This window comes from Sceloporus occidentalis, unplaced genomic scaffold (genome assembly GCF_023333645.1).
Source record: "Sceloporus occidentalis isolate IW3139 unplaced genomic scaffold, rSceOcc1.0.p SCAF_5, whole genome shotgun sequence".
In the NCBI taxonomy this organism is placed as follows: Eukaryota; Metazoa; Chordata; class Lepidosauria; order Squamata; family Phrynosomatidae; genus Sceloporus; species Sceloporus occidentalis.
Window position 1 is genome coordinate 74,980,937 of NW_028316985.1, and position 17,590 is coordinate 74,998,526.

General features: G+C 39.5%; 1 protein-coding gene across 3 annotated transcripts in view; it reads left to right on the forward strand.

Moving 5' to 3' along the window:
- The window catches only part of TUBGCP6 (tubulin gamma complex component 6), a 32,616-nt gene extending 19,281 nt beyond the window's left edge, over positions 1–13,335 (forward strand). Inside the window, exons 15-26 of one of the 3 annotated variants that reach the window (XM_089524417.1) lie at positions 344–482; positions 591–707; positions 973–2,380; positions 2,946–2,998; positions 4,480–4,675; positions 6,433–6,601; positions 7,434–7,575; positions 7,769–7,963; positions 8,185–8,317; positions 8,709–8,922; positions 11,474–11,673; positions 12,899–13,335. In XM_089524417.1, the coding sequence (XP_089380543.1) occupies positions 344–482; positions 591–707; positions 973–2,380; positions 2,946–2,998; positions 4,480–4,675; positions 6,433–6,601; positions 7,434–7,575; positions 7,769–7,963; positions 8,185–8,317; positions 8,709–8,922; positions 11,474–11,673; positions 12,899–12,990 (3,058 nt within the window). In that variant the 3' untranslated portion in view covers positions 12,991–13,335. Of the gene's footprint in view, positions 1–343; positions 483–590; positions 708–972; positions 2,381–2,945; positions 2,999–4,479; positions 4,676–6,432; positions 6,602–7,433; positions 7,576–7,768; positions 7,964–8,184; positions 8,318–8,708; positions 8,923–11,473; positions 11,674–12,898 lie in introns of those variants that run through there. The other 2 variants (XM_089524418.1, XM_089524419.1) reach the window with 2 other exon arrangements.
- Positions 13,336–17,590: the final 4,255 nt, after the last annotated feature.

Sequence of the window (17,590 nt, forward strand, 5' to 3'; positions counted from 1 at the left end):
TCTGCACAGCAGAGAGATTTATCTGAAAATAGAAAAAATACACAGTATCCAGCTACCCAGTTGCTGAAATTGAGTTATACAGTTGAATTATATATATCCTATATAAATATAAATATATAGGTTACAGTTTCTCAAGGAATGTGACGTTTAGAAGCACAGATTGCTGAACAATGCCAAAATGTTATGTGATATAATTGATTTTCATCAGTACCTTGCGAGTCACTGACCTTCAGCTTGTGGGGTACATTTTAAGGTCTGAAGGAATATAGCATGAGAAAATTTTGCTTTTTCCTCTCATTTATCCCAACATGACATCGTAATATTATTTTTTTATTTCATGCAGGCAAGAGTTAATTGACCATTACAGCAAACTATCTGAAGATGCAGCTCGTAGAGAAAAAAAAGCCTTATGGAAAATTCAGAGACATAAATTGGAAACAGCCCGTCTCAAGTTTCTGATGGAAGATCAAAAACGTATTGAGGTAGTGTAGTTGCTTTTTTTCTTTTTTTAAGAACAAGCAAGTTGATCATATGATCATATATGCTTAACATATTTACAGTTTTGATTTTGGCCCCCATTTTATCCTTAGGAAATGCTTGAAAAACTTCCTGATGGAAAATACAGGAGGAAGGTAGACATAATTCCAGAATATCGATGTCAACAGGCTGCAGCTGCACTTGTGCCAGTGACAGATTCCATCCTTCAGGTTGGTGTTGCTGTCTAATGTCTGATAACAGTTATACTATCATAAACGAATCAAAAAGTAAATATGGCCGTATAAAAACTGTAGAAATACTACATCATAATAGTGTTAGAAGATAATAATAATAATAATATAATAATAAATTTATTTATATTTCCTTCATCTCCCTGCGGATCGATTGTAATTGAAAGAAATAGAGAAGATATCTCAGCTGTATAAATAACTTATGTATCTGTTTTAATAACAGTTTTCATTATTTGCACTTCAGCTAGCTCCTGCTGAGCCTAGCTATCCTAATGATGGGGACACTGGCAGAAAGACAGAGTATCAGCTGGAAAATGATGCTTCAGATAAGAAATCGCTGGACTTAGCACAGCCAACAAATATACAGGATAATGAATATCCTGAGTTGGAAGAATCAGAAACTACATCCCAGGTACTCCATACGGAGGAAACAATCTCTCCCTCAAAATCCATGTCTGAACAACAAGGTCTGGATTTTGAAGATTTTTTACCAAAACCTCAGGAAGAAACACTTGCTGCCACCTGTGTAAAGGAGACCAGTTTATTAGAGGAAGCTTTGCAAAATATCAGTTCAGATCTTCCCTTGAGTGATCAGATTGGTGAAGAAAATTCTGTGCCAAAGGATGTTGCAGAAGGGGAAGCCATTACCCCAGAATATGATTTTAATACTGTTCTCAGGCCTTCAGTTGCACATAGCCACATCAGAGTTGGAGAAAATGTTTTTGATGTTGAAAGCAGGAGGCCTCGATGGAATATTCATGGCCATGCATCTGATGCAAGCATTAAAATAGGAGAATATATTCCAGATGCAGAACAAGCCCAGCCACATTCAAATCCTCATGGCCATGCATCTGATGCAAGCATTAAAATAGGAGAATATGTTCCAGATGCAGAACAAGCCCAGCCACATTCAAATCCTCATGGCCATGCATCTGATGCAAGCATTAAAATAGGAGAATATGTTCCAGATGCAGAACAAGCCCAGCCACATTCAAATCCTCATGGCCATTCTTCAGATGCACACATTAAGATTGGAGAATATACTTCTGAGGAAGAACCTATCCGGCCTCGCTGGAATATCCACGGCCATGTGTCTGCAGCTCACATTCAGGTTGGACAATATGCCTCTGAGGTAGAACCCTCAAGGCCCAGGTGGAATATTCATGGGCATGCTTCTGATGCCAACATCAAAATTGGTGAGTATGTGTCAAACATAGAGCCAAATAGACCTCGGTGGAACATCCATGGACACATGTCAGACGCCAGCATCAAAATTGGTGAAAATGTTTCTGAAGTGGTGTCCTCTCGACCTCGGTGGAATATTCATGGGCACGTCTCCGAGTCACACTTTAAGACTGGTGAGCTGGTTTCTGATTTTGAGGCTTCAAAACCTCGATGGAGTGCCTTTGGCCATGCATCACAGTCAAGTATTCAGATTGGTGAGTGGACGCCTTCAAGTGACAGTGACCCAATACCTCACCTTAAAACAATCTCTGGTCCTGCATCTAGTTCTTCAGTACAGGCATTCCTGTACAACGCGGAATTCTCTTCAGGCAAAGACAATGATAAAGGACAAGAATCAAAACCATCTGAGTCTGTATTGGCAGTTAACCAGGATGAAAAGCAAGAAGAAAGCTTGAGAGAGGAAGAGGGTGAGTAACGGTGAATCAAAAATTGGGGGGAGGGGGGCAGATTAAAAGCAATCTACTATTAAATCAGAGAGATTAATTGGCTCAGACTGATGTTTAACTGGATTAGTGGAATTTAGCTGGGTTGCATCTGTATATTCTTACAGTTAGCGTAATGGGTTTATGAATCAGGTTTACTTCAATTAAAACTATGTTATGTATGGGTTGGAGTTAACTAATTGTACCTGTGACTTTTTTGCCTTCAAAGCATAGCTTTTAAACCATTTGTGATGAGTGTATAAAAATTAATGTAACACAATGTATCTTTTAATAGCTGAAAATGCCTTATTAAATAGAGGACAAAGTCCAATACTGAGTTTCACCCTCACTAAGTAAGGAAGTGTGGAGATTTAAATTACTGTATTTTTGAAATGTGTTTCATGTTTACAATATTCTGTAAGTCTTAAGTACAATAAATACCAAAATAGTGTGTTTAATCAATTTAGCATGTTTCTTGCCTTTAGATAGATACACAAACAAATAATATTCTTTTTCTCTTCTTTTTTTACTCCCCCCCCCCCCAATATAGCATTCATAAGTGATGATGTCAAGCAGCTACCAAATCCTATTCAGAATTTGCAGGTGAGGAATAAGTAAATGTTGACATTTCTGATTACTGTCCCCCTAACATTAACTATGAATTAATGGCATATGAGTATTCTGATAGACTTTCATGTCAAAGTGGGTAATTTTCTATTAATGTAGTTGTGGTTGTGTACTGATCACCTGTTTGCTGGTGTCTTTAAAAATAATGAAACCAGCCCTTTTGCTTTTATAGCTGTTCAAGTATATGTTGCTGTAAAATTATTTTTAAAATGCAGTGGCTTAGTGATTAAGATGCCAATTCTGATGATCGGAAGAGTGGAAGGTTGGCAGTTCAAGGCTCGAGTGCTGCATGATGGTGTGAGCTCCTGTCACTAGTCCCAGCTTTTGCCAGCCTAGCAGTTCAAAAGCATGCAAATGCAAGTAGATAATAGGTACCACTTTGATGGGAAGGTAACAGCATTCAGAGCAGTCATGCTGGCCACATGACCATCGGATTGGTCTTCAGACAATGAGGGCTCTATGGCTTAGTAACAGAGATGAGCACCGTCCACTATGGTCAGTTACGATTAGACATTCATGTCAATGGACTACCTTTACCTCTTTAATAAGTCTTACTCCGATCTGTAGACAACACCATGCTTATCAAAGACTTCACTGCAAACTAACTGATTATTGGTGGAATCAACTCCTGTTCAGTACAGTTTTAAGAACTGAGAGCCAGTTGGTGTAGTGGTTTGAGTGTTGGACTATGACTGTGAAGACCAGGGTTCAAATCCCTGCTCAGTTATGGAAACTCACTATGTAACCTTGGGGAAGTCACACTCTCTCAGCTTCCAAGGAAGGCAAGGATAACCCGCCTGTGAATAGATTCTGCCAAGGAAAGCCTGTGATAGGTTTTCCTTAAGGTTGCCATAAGTAGGAAATTACTTGAAGGCACACAACTACACCTCCTTAAAAAGAATTGCCATTGGCTAATTCAGGCGCTAGGCTGGCATGGTGGGAGTGGGCAGGTGTGGTGTGGAATTCCCTTGAATTACCAGTGGTTTAGCTGAAAACACAAAAGAAAGACTTAAGGTGGCTTTAATAGGGCTAGAGGGTACATAGATGCATAGAAAAGTGTTATGTTTTACATAGCTTGGAAATGTTACTTTTGAGGATTGTAATTCCACAAATACTCAAGACTCGGGAATATGGAGAACTGTCATTAAGAAATAACTTGTATAAACTCTGTCTGTATGACTATCTAAATAATTTCTAGATTCTGTTGTCAGTGTTCACAGGAAAAGGTAGATTTTGTACTGACCCCACCACCACCTTTTATATGACTATATGGCACACCATAGACTGTGTGGCACACCGTCATCTTGGAGCTACCTTCTGAGCTCTACTGTGGCAGCTGCATTTTTATTCAGCTGTGAGCTGCCTTGGAATTCAGGCAGATGAAGGGTGATCTATAAATGTTTTAAAACATTTCAATGAGAGTGGCAGATAATTAATCAGATGTGCTTTTTCCTCAGGAAGAGGAAACTGAGAAATCCACAGAATTGGTTCTTGTGATGACTGAACAAATTTGTCTCTCCGACGCCCAAACATCTGAAAGTCAAGAAAGCGAAAACACTACTGTTGCCATGTGGAAGAAGGAGGAGGATTATTTGAAAGCATTATCTGATCAATATTGTCTTGAAGAATATCAGGACAACTATGATTTGATGTGTGAGTGTTCTCAAAATGAAGAACATAAAGAGCACATAACAGTTTAAAATACTGTTATGCTTGAGGTCAGCAGTATGTATGCTTGTCTGGAATTCGATAGAGCTGGATGGGGAATGTGACCCTCCAGGTGATGTTGGCGTGGAAGTCACATCATGTAGTGTGCCACAGTTCATTTCTGACCAGTGATTATGCTAGCTGGGGCTGATCAGAGTTGGTGTCTTAGAACAGCTGAAGAGTCACATAAGTCAGGGGTGGGCAACTGCATGGGCGGCTCAGGGGGCAGTTTTCTTCCATGTCACTTGTGAGCCACAGCCACTCACAGAAAGCCCAAATATCTCCATTTTCTCTTCACGGCCTCTTAAGAAGCCATGTTCCACCACTTCCTCTAACCATTTTGACAGAAGTGGATTGTTCCAAGGAGTTGTGAGGGTGGAGTGGGGGTGTTTTCGCATGTTTTTGTGTTGTTGTTTTTTTTGGGGGGGTGTCCTGCATGGTTTTTATGGGAAAAAAATGGGAAAAATTATTTCAAAAGAATTGAGACTTGGAAGGCTTTGAGGGACCACATGCAGCCTGTTATAGATTATTCTCAGAAGTTATTGTTTTTCCACAATCAAATTTAAACTAAAAGCCCTTTAATTACTGTAGCAGCTACCTGGAAGCTTCACTGGGATTCCAAGGCTATTTGAATGACCATATCTCCCTGTATGAGCCCCTTTATTTTAAAAAGTTTTTAACTATAAATTTTAATAATGTAATGTTTTTAATTGTTTGAATTGTTTATTTTTTTAAAATCTTATATTTTGCATTAATAATGTTTTAACTTGGACTAGATTTGTAAGCTGCCATGATTCCCTGTACTGGGAGGAAGGCGGGATATAAATAAACATTATTATTATTATTATTATTATTATTATTATTATTATTAAATTGGGATCCATACAGTGTGTCCAATCAACTTGACTGAGTCATTTAAATGCTACGCAAGTTTCTGTTCCCACATGTTTAGACTTAAATTCAGCTATCCCCCTAGAAGAAAATTGGGCGAGTACTTCTCAGCATACATGATACTGTTCAGATATATATAGATGATTCCAGTCTGTTTTCTGATACCATAGTCCAAAGAGTTAATCACATCTGTAGATTAGCAGACATAGGGCCTAAACAAACAGCCCCAGTCGCATGCTGTAGCCCCGATCCATTGTTTTTCCAGGCCAAAAAGAAGCAGCAAAATGCCACCTCTTTATGGCCTGGAAAAAGGGCTCCCTTGCTGCTGTGGTAGCACTTTTCGGTGCTCCTTTTGGTGTGCAGCATATAGTTGCCACGCTGCTGGAGCGCTGTAACACTGGCTGCCATCTGGGCAGGCAGGTGGCATGATGGCAGCTTGGGGGAAGAATCAGGGCATGCAGTGAGCAGCCGTCATGCCCCCACTCCACCCCGACGTCAGCCCTCTTGGCCGGTCTGTTTAGCCTCATAGTTCAACCACCAGAGTATGGCAGAATTGTTGTGGGAAATAAGATGCAAAGTTGTACTTCATTCTTTTCTGGTTAAGTGCTACAGTACCCTTGTGTGCACACTTCCCCCCACTCCCATTATTATTGACCTCAGAAATGTCCTGCCTCCTGACATTTGTAGAATGTAAACATTCATATTAATAATTGCATTAAAACCTTTAAATTGTTGTTTTGAAAGTACTTTAAAAAGAGCAATCAGTAACCCTAAAGGGAAATCAACACAGAGATTTCTTTGCTCCTATGCAGCAGAGCTTCCAGTTTCCCATCTCCTGCATCATGTCATCCCAAGATCCTACACATTCCCTGTGGAGCCATCTGCAAAGTCAGCAACCGATGAAACAGCTGTACAACTAAGTGAGCTCTTGTCTCTACCAGTGCTGATGAAACGGTCAATTACTGCCCCCTTAATTTCTCAGTAAGTAATATTTAAACTTGTTTGTAAGACTTAAGAAACTGATCTATGCTGGTGATCAAGAAAGTTTAACTATTATTATTATCATTATTATTATTAATAGTAGTAGTAGTGGTAGTATCCTGCTTTTTCCTCTAAATTGGGACTCAAAGTGGCTTACAGTTTAAAAGCACACTACAATTAAAAACCTACAAAAGTGACAATTAAAATAGAATTAGAATATTACTATGTTAAACCAGATCATTTCTTTAAAAATAGAATACAGTTAAAAAGATAAATGCACTTAAAAACCATACATTTTAAAACAGCACAACATCCCCAGGACATTCTTTAAAAATTGTTTTAAAAGCCTGTCTGAACAAAAAGGCCTTAGTCTGTTGGCTGAAGAATAACAAAGAGGGGGCCATTCTGGCCTCCCTTGGAACCCTATTTGAGAGTAGTGAAGATGATTCATTAGGGCAGGTCCCTTGGAAAGAGCCTATAATTAATTTTGGTTACTGGCTCAAACTGTTGAATGTTTTTTTTAAAAAAATTTACTTCACACATAATGACTCCTTTAGATACTCTCAACTAGAATAGGCCATTGAATCAGTGGGATTTATGTGAATGTTGACTTATTAAGTTCAAATTGATTTTGTAGATCTGTCCTAGTTGGGACTGACATTTGGAATTAGACCAGCATCTGATTTAAGATTCAAAATGCAATTTTATCTTGGATTTAGGTTGCTACTCAATAGTTATATAATAGTTTGTTATCTTTAATGAGTAGTGAGTTGGTGGACTTTTTGATTTAATTTGTGTTAAGTACTTGGTGCATGTGTTCACTTACTTCTAGTGTTTCCCTTGTAAACAAAGCCATTGTCGACTACTACTTTGTGGAGCTGAATGTTGAGAAGCATTTTGGAGCATTAAGGCATTTTTTGTTGATGGAAGATGGAGAGTTTGCCCAATCACTCAGTGATTTACTTTTTGAAAAGGTATTTGCACAGGATTTTCTTCTCAACTTGTTGAATATATAACCGATTTCTATTATAAAAAGCAACAGAGTTGCCTGTTTCTCTGCTATCAAATGCAGGGAAATTCTAAAGCATCTGACATACAGCATTGTTTCTTCAAATGGTACTGTGCCAAATATATTTTCAGTCTCTGATACCATGTTTCTTATTGCAGCTTGGTTCAGGACAGACACCTGGTGAACTTCTAAACCCACTAGTCCTCAATTCCATCTTAAATAAAGCACTGCAATACAGTCTTCATGGAGACACTCACCTAGCCTCCAATCTCTCCTTTGCACTGAAATATCTTCCAGAGATGTTCAAGCCCAATGCGCCTGATGCCCTAAACTGTTTAGAACTACGCTATAAGGTGAGAAAGCTTATAGAAAAATTGGAAAACAAATGGAATGTTCTTCTTATAGATCCATTGGAACTAATCTATTCCAGTCATCTTGTAATGCTACTTATAAAGGCCATCAGGTTTTTTAAAAAGAGCAACAGTCTTTGAATCCTTACCTTAAAGACAATTAAATTTTCTGGTGCTAGGGGGACATGCAATAGTAATATATGTTTCAATTATTCTTTTTTAAGGTTGACTGGCCCTTAAATATTGTCATTACTGAGAACTGCATGAATAAATATAACAAAATTTTCTCCTTCTTGCTGCAACTGAAGCATATGGTGTGGACTCTTAAGGATGTTTGGTTCCATTTGAAGCGAACTGGTGAGATGATATTGGCTCTTTTTATTTATCTACTTTAGAATCCAACCTGTTCAGAAAAACAGGTTATGTATACATCTAACAGGTATCTCCTTCATCTGCATTCCATGAGATTATTAAAATTTATTTCAGATCTACATAATTGAAGGTGTACACAGTCTGCTGAAGATCTGTCGCCGCCCCCCCCCCCCCCAAGTGTATATTATGTTAATTTAATTCAGTGGCAATGAGAGCAGCTACTAGATCCTGGTACATCACAACTATTACACTAAAGTGCATTTGAAGTGCAAAAAAGGTGGTGGTCAGGGGAAGATAAACAGTTTCATATTTATATGTGATTTTTTCCCCCTGGTGCTGCTATTCATCTTTTTCTTTTGGGTGCTTTTTCCCCCAGCATTAGTGAAACATGCATCAAACTCAGTCCAGTTTCGACAGCTTCAGCTTTATAAGCATGAAATGCAGCACTTTGTCAAAGTTATTCAAGGTTATATTGCCAACCAGATCCTGCATGTTACCTGGTGTGAATTTGGAAACAAACTGTCTTCTGTAGGGAACTTGGAAGAGATCTACAGAACACATGCAGAATACCTCAACAAAGCAATCTTCCGGTAAGAAAATTATTATATGCAATGTAGAGAATTTATCAATTTATAAATATTGGTCAGAATCCTGTATGGGAGATATGTACGTGTAAGCACTGTTGTTAAACGGTGCTACACAGTGAATCCTGGCCTAGTCACCCCCCATTCCCCATAGATCCCCATGTACAGGGAAGCAACTGCTGTGATCAATGGGAATCCGTTGCCCCAGTTGCTTGGGAAGCAACTGGCTGCCATTTCCACACTCTTCCATAGGCCATCTCTGGTGCAACAGGCAAAAGCAGGACCCCTGTTGCAATTCCTTGTTGTTCTGGAGATTGTCATGGAGGTTGGGGGGTGGGGGAGATAATCAGTCAGCTGCTTTTCCAGTCAACATGGGAAGATACCCCCATCAATCACTGCAGCTGTTGCCTGATAAGTTGAAATTGGAGGAATTTCACGGTTCCTACATAGGTCCTAGTTTAAGGGCTACATACGGATCATGAATATGTCAATCATGTATGCATAAATCTAGGTTATGTATTTCTAACTGTCATACAATCCTATAAGTAAATTATAGGATTCTTGCCTGCAACAATTAATATGGATCTCTTTTATCTTGGCTTTTGGTGCTGATTCCACTGTTACTGTAGTGTAAAGGGTAAGAGGAGCTAGTAGTTCCTACCTTGGGAGTGTTTCAGAGATGGAAATTAGGATGAGAATAGGGGAGAAAGCCCCTCCCAACAATATCCAACTTCATTGTCATTGCTACAGCCTCCTTGAATCCCATTTTGAGAGAAAGACGGGATATAAATTCCATATATATCCCTGGAGCCCTGGTGGCACAGTGGTTAAATGCTGGTACTGCAGCCACAAAGTTGTAAGTTCACAAGGTTGTAAGTTCAATCTTAGAGGCCAACTAAGCCTTCCATCCTTTCGTAGGTTGGTAAAATGACTACCCAGCTTGTTGGAGGCAATTGGCTGGCACCTTGTAATCTTCTTAGAGACTGCTTAGTTCAGTATGAAGCAGTATAGAAATGTAAATGCTATCAGTATTGCTTTCTACTGTCTTGATGTCTCCCACATTCCAAAAGCTAGCCCTGGTTAGTTCTTGGATGGGAGACCACTAGCTGTTCTAGGCTACATTTCAGAGGAAGGAACTAGCAAAAAAGCTCCTAAGTATTCCTTGCCTAATAAAACTCCTTGAAATTCATGGTGTCACTATAAGTCGACAGTTGACTTGAAGGCACATGCACACATACATATCAGATATTAGGCAGAGACAAGTCAAGAGTGCAGTGTGAGAATTGGAAAGTAGTCTTGTAATTCTTAATTTAAAACAGTTTTCTTGGAAACAGTTCATTTAAAAAAAATACTGTGTGCATATATTCTGATGCCCACACTTTGGGCTTTGGCTTTTATAATTTGGTTATCAAATCAAATCTAATTTATTATTTAATTTTCAACCACCTGCATGGTAATGTTGTAGGGAGCAAAGAGAAATGGGAATCGATGGGGGAGATATTTCTGTATTGTCTCTCAGCAAACTAGGGCTCTCGAGGTGATGGACAAATAAAAACCAGTCAATACAAAGACACTTTTTTAAAAAAACATTAAAATGCTCTTTAAAAACTTTTAAGAGCAGCTTAAAAACAACCTAAGAATTCAGTTTTGAAACAGTTAAAACAGCAATTTCAAATATTGAATTCCATGTGGAACAGCACTGATTTGGCTGTCACTGGAAGCTTAAAAAGATGAAGCCAACCTAACTTTCTTGGGTAGAGAATTCCACAGTCAAGGCAGTTCTACAGAGAAAGGCCTGTTACATGTACACATCAATGTAACTTCACAAGTGTTTTGTCACACAGTAGGGCCTCCTCTGAATATCTCAAATTTCTGGCAGGCTCATATGGGATGAGGTTTCAGATAACTTGGCCCAAATCATTTAGGGCTATGAAAGTTAACACCATAATAAGCATCAGTACTGAGGGAGTGGAACAGATGAAAAAACTGAAATGAGGTGAAAGAAGCAATTTATCCTAAAATATGTTGAATAAGTTGGCCCTACTAAGCAAATTTGGGGAATGTATAGTCCTCCATCCAGATCTTCTTGGACTATAACTCCCATCATCCCACAACTCTATTTATGCCTTGGCATGATGGGCCACACAATCTCATAGAATGAGGAAGACCACATCTTCCATAGCTCTGTTAAACTGGTTGAAACCTTAGTAAATAAATGTGTGTGTGGAAGGTAGCACAAGGTGTGCTAGCTGTATCTGATTCTCTCAAGCATTTCCCAGAGTAATAGGCCTACAGGTCAGTTGGCCTTCTGCATGACAATAAAAGACACAAAGCACAACTCTTCAAAACATTATTGGTGGCTCTTTATAGCATGATGCCATGACTTTCCAGAATTTTTCCAAGCTAATTCCTTGAGCAAATGCCAGAAGTGTCAATAGATGAGACAAGTTCTACAACTTTGGGGATGGGAAAGAACACGGTTTTAAACATTTACTGCCCGGAATATGAATTTTAGCTTCACTTGTCAATTGATAATCTCTCTCTCTCTTTTTGACAGGGGATTGCTGACTGAAAAAGCAACTCCTGTGATGAACATAATTCACAGCATCTTCAGCCTCATTTTAAAGTTTCGTAGCCAGTTAATCTCTCAGTCGTGGAGTTTTGATACTGGCAAGCAAATGGCCATTCATCCCAATTTTGGCTTAATGCAGCAGTCCTATAACACATTCAAATATTACTCCCACTTCTTATTCAACGGTAAGACCTGAGCTGATGGAGAACAAGTTAGGTGGAGGAAAAAAACCATAGTTTGCATACTATAGCAAAGACATTTTAATGCTAAATGTATGTTTACAGCAAAGACATTTTAATTACTGCTAAATGTATGTTTATGGACTACTTAGCACAAATCATCATGATGATCTTCTTTTCTATCTATAGCCTTGAGAAGGTCAGATCAGGCATGAGCCTGATGTTTGCATCTGTATGTACTTCTTGTGATAAAACCATGACTTAGAATTCCACCTGAATTGGGCAGCTGTATAAAGCAGTTCTTCTTAAGCTATCAGACATGGAGTACCACCAAGGACCAGTACCATATTTGTGCTCATTGGCTACAACTCTTCCTTTTTTTCCCCTGGAAGCTCTCCAGGATCCAACTTTGAGGTTGATAGCTCATGGATTGACATTAATCCACTGACCCTCACTTTGAGAAACACTGGTGTAAAGCTTGTGTGATTTTCATTGGCAAGAGCATATCTCAGGAAATAAATTCTCTTATCTCTTTAAGAACATAAAAGTGAGAATAGGAAGCTGCCTTATATCAGGTTAGATTAATTGCCTATCCAGCTGAATACTGGGGTCTTGGGCTGACAGTCTCTGTCTGGGGTCCTAAGCAAACATCTTCACAAAACCAGCAACCAGATCCCATTTTTGATGCAATACCAAGGACTGAACTTGCCATCTTATGCAGCATTACTTGTGATCTACCAGTGAATAACACAGCTTCCTCATAAAGTTCAATTTTTATCCATTCATTTTACTTAGAGCTCCATCCCACTATGTCTAGTAGACATATGATTTTTTGTTCCATATGTCTTCCGTAGGCTAAGCTGTAGTCCCACTTTGTTGAATGGAGCATTTCTTGAAGCACATATCAAGTGACATAACATCTGTCCAACACATACACATTTAGTTGCCAAAAACGTTGTAGAAGTGCAAAATTCTAATGGGCTTAGCTAAAATAGAATGAAATCATGCTGGAGCAAATAAAGCCAATTCGGCAGTTAGTTTCACTTCAGCTAGCATGCATATTCTCTGATATAACCCTGAAACATCCACTTTGCTTTTCCAGAAAGAGTGTTTGAACAGGCTGAATTGTATACATTTTGTATTTCAGAATATGTATTATTTTGAACAAACTGAGAGTTTGTGTAATTGCAGAATTTATTGTTCTAAACTTTCTTTTTTATTCTCCCCACAGTAGTAACTAAGCTTGTAAACAGAGGATACCAGCCTCATTTGGAAGATTTCCTGTTACGAATCAACTTTAATAACTACTATAAAGATAACTGAATTTGTGTAATACAAGACAAATGATAGAACAGAGACTCAGAATCAGCAGTTTACAGTTTTGTTTTGCTATTTAATGGACTTGGTCTGTTGAAAAATCCCATGATGCTTCTAAGACAGGAAGCTTTTCCATTAAAGGCACTGTCAAAGAATGGGATAGGATCCATAGAAAATACCATTAACATTTAGGAAGATGCTTCATCTTTTTTCATAGCATGGCAGATGTTCTTACTGTCCTTTTTGGTGCAAGAAAGCAAGCCCATACAGCCGTGTCTGCATCAATGTAAATTTGTTAATGTGTAAATTGTGAGGGGGAAAAACACCTTGTAAATGTGCGAGTAATAAACAGCAAAGTAAAACCATGTGTGTGACTGTGTTATGTGCTTTCAAATCACCTGCCAAATTATGCTGGACCATGTATTTCATAGGGGTTTCTTAGCCAAGGAATACTCAGAGGTGATTCCTTCCTCTGAAATGTAGCAAAGCACTTGGTATTTGTGGACAGTCTCACATCCAAGTACTAACCAGGGCTGACCCTGCTTAGCTTCCAACATCAGATGATATCTAGTGTCTTTATACTGTACTACTTTGTAATTAACATGAAAGTGTCCAAGGTAAATCCAACATGAATTGGTTTTAGGGAGTATGGGAAAGAGGTGGGAATTGAGAGGCATACATAGGCTGCGATGCTAGATGACTCAGTATAGCATTGTGGTTCCATAGGCAGAGCTATGCTTAACTGAACCATTGACTATTCCCTGGAACTACCATAGAGTTATTAAATCACCCATGGCTATTCATGGCAAGTGTCTGGATGTAACTCCATAGCTAGATGTGAAGTAATTACATTATCCACTGAACTCTGCTGAGGTCCTCTGGCAGTCTCAGTGACATGTAATCATTTTGTTGTTTCTACGATTCTCCCCCAGTGGCATGAATAGCCATAAGTAGAGGGGCTTCAGCAGGTTTACAGGATGTCCAGGAGATGTTTTGGTTGTTGCACTGGAAGGAAAGGAATATCAGTCTCCACAGCAACCAAAAACAGACATGGAAGCATAAGTTAACCGTATGCCTGCATATGCCACTGACAGGATGCCAGCCATAAATCTTGGATACAATTTTGTAGTTGCTTATCACTATCATTCTTTGTAGCTTTAATCATGCCTTTCTCAGTGGGCACTACAATACACACAGACATCTCCATCTGTCCTTGATTACTTTTTAAACGAAGCAACTAGATGAAAGAGTGTGCTGCATAATTACTGTTTCCCTAAAATACTTATGGGCTTCAAATGTAAAAACAAGAAAGGTGTGTTTTGGGGGGGGGGGGAATGAGCCTAGGAAGATGTATCTTGATGGGAATAAACCTGGACAAAGGAAAGAGTATATGTATGTGGGTAGGTGGTGATGCTGGTTGAGAAAGAGCATGCTTATGTGTGCTTGGGTGGTGACCTTGGCATAGTGGGAGAGTGCATGTAGGCAGTACGTTGGCAGATTGGCTGTCAAATTACTTGTCTCTGAGTCTTATCAGTTAGTTGCCTTTTGTGAAATGGGGAGATCTGTTTTGCTGTGTATCTGGTTTGGCATTTGCGGTTGGGAATCATACCCAACCTATTTTTTGAGTTTATTTTCTTAGGTGGATTACCTGATTTGTGACAGATCATACCCTGAGACTAGCCATAAGTTTCTCAAATTTCCAAATGTGCCTATGGGTTCAGCAGAAAGCTTGGCATTTTGGTTTGATTCTTTCATGTTTAGTCAGTGATCTGAATATTCCCGGGGCCATTCATAACTGTTCTTTATCAGGACCCGCTTCTCTGCAAATGTACAGATTGCTGCAAGAAAATCTGAATTCTGTAAACTTGCACTTCTGTTTCTTATCACTGCTTTTTGCCTCAGTTACGGTACAGTGTACTCCACATTACTAGAAGCATTATTGAGAAACACTTAAATTATGAAATCCAAATATTACATAAACAGTGTAAGATATGGTGTTACCTTTGTCCTGATCAGATTACTGAACTGTTGTTTTTCCAAGCACTAAAGAACCAAAATCCCTTTCAACTGGGCTGGCTATGTTTTGGCATGAAAGAAAAAGAATACAAATAATGATTACCCTTGATAAAGTGTTACTCGCCCCCATTTTTTTGAACAAAGGGAAACACTTGGAAAGCCAAAAGAACAGGTTTTATGAATAGGTTCGCCTGAGATATATGTCACTTTCCATGTAGAAATTGTGGTGAGGTACAGCTAGGCAGTTCCTTGCTCCCATGTTCAAGAAAGCACAAGTAATGTCTTCCAGTATACGTGTACAGCTTGAGTGGAATGTCAGTTCTGAATTCACTAAATGATTCTGAGTAGAAGAGCCATAACTCAATAGTAAAGGAAATGTTCTGGAGTCAGGTGATCCTGGGTCTAAGCTCCATGCATTTCCAGATTGCTGTGTGCCTTCAAGTCATTTCTGACTTCTGATGACCCTATCATGACGTTTTCTTGGGGAAATTGGTCAGAAGGCATTTGCCTTTGTCTTCCTCTGAGACTGAGAGAGTGTGATTTGCCCAAGGTCAACCAATGGGTGTCCATGGTATTTGAACCCAGGTCTGCCAGTGTCTTGGGCCCGGTAAAGACAGGCAGGAAGCACTGCAAGCGGGCCAAAACTAGGATTCAGGAGCATGCAGCAACCACACGCCCCCGAACTCTAGTGCATGACGGTGGCAGCATCATGGCGGCCTCCAGTCCACACAGGGGGCATCGTGATGGCGCAGCATTCGCACGTCGCAGACAGGAAGTGACATCATGGCGGCGCCCTTTCCTGTTTGTGCCACTGCAAAAAAGAAGCCGCTCTAATCAACTTCTTTTTGGCAGTGCATTGGTGCTGTGCGGTGCGGTTGCTGTGGCACTGACGAGGGGGAAAGACATGCGGCATGGAGCCGCCCATCTGTCAAGCCCCTTAGTCCACCATTAAAACCACTATACCATGCTGGCTTTCATTTCCAGATAGGACAGTGAAATAGTTCTGTCTGAAACGCTGGAGAACCAACAATGGTGGGTGAGATGGTCTGCTGATCTGACTTCAGTGTAGTCCGATATGGAGTCCTGTGGTACTGTTCTAGATAAAAGACGGCATGTTGTCTCTATGCCTCTAGGAAAAGATGTAATTTTTTTTCTTTTTCTTTTTTTGCTAGACTCATATATTACCTTTTACTTATCATAAATTTACATATACTTAGCTAAGTATCAGAGGTGCTAAGAAAGCCTCTTAGTGAATTGCAAAGATGCATATCAGGGCATCACATAATAGTGTCACTTTGCTGATTCTGACATATAGTAAATGTAACAGCGACCCTCTGTTGTATACAGATGCTACAAAACTGACCAGATCTAATTCCTGCATAGGTAAGTCCACTTACAAAGATGTAACTCCCACACAGGAGTCCAGCCTATGAAACAATTTAGAGATGTCTAGTAACTGAATTCTTATATTCTCAAGAATGTTGAAGGCTCTGTCTGATCACTCCATGCAGAGTTGTGAATGTAAAGGAGCAGAGTCTTGTATGCTGCTCTAGGAAAGATGGGACCAAGTGTAAATGGTCACTGGCATTCTATTGCAGTTACAGATCTGTAAACTAGAGTTATGGATCTGTAACTGCTCCAAATTCACTAATATTACATAGTCACGGTCATGGCACTTTTGTCACAATCATAAATGCCTTCCCAAACCTACTTTAACAGGCAGCAGCTGCTCCAAGAGATGGAGGTCTGTGCTGTTAATTGGGGGTCAGGAGAATAGCATTTCTATGCACCTCTCACTGGCAAAGTAGGCTGTGACTATAAAAAGCAGGACCCCATTGCAATTCCGTATTGCAGCCTTGTTCACTGGTAGGTGGTGGGGGGAAATGTCATCATCCTATGTGACAGTTACCAGCAGAATTGACTTGCACTGCCCAGAATGACTACTGTCCAACGAAACTTACCAGGGCAGGGTGGGGGAAGACGTTAGTTGGGCATTTATAACTATGTAGGCAATGTAGAATATGAACCCATCAGTTCCAGCCTTGAGCAATGGTCTATGATGATGGGCACTGGAATACTTACTTGGATCTGAGACATTAGTAAAAATAATACAACAGAATGCTTTGTTTAGGATCTAATTGATGCCAGCCAGGTTATTTTCTAGAGGCATTTATTCAGCTGGTGGTGTGGGTCAACTGGAGAAAAATTCACCATCTCTTCTGTAAGTGTCCCGTGAGGTTATAATAAATAATAATAACAAAACTTATTTATATACCGCTTTTCCTCCAGATCAAAGCGGTTTACATACAGCTTATTCATTTGCTTTGGTTTTCTTTTGGAGAGAATTGGCAATATATATATATATACTCCTTCATCTTTCTTACCTAATTTTCTCACATGATGGCATTCTGGTCAATCCCCACTTGCATGTGGAAATGCTAGGGAAAGGGCTGCCAGGCCCTGGATTGTTCATCCCAATTTAGGAAATAATTTCAGAGAAAAATTAGCTGATAGGAAGCTGGTCCACTGCTGAACCATTGATGGCATGTTTCTCAATATATCTTCTGTCCCCTCTCTTTCATTTCAGCTC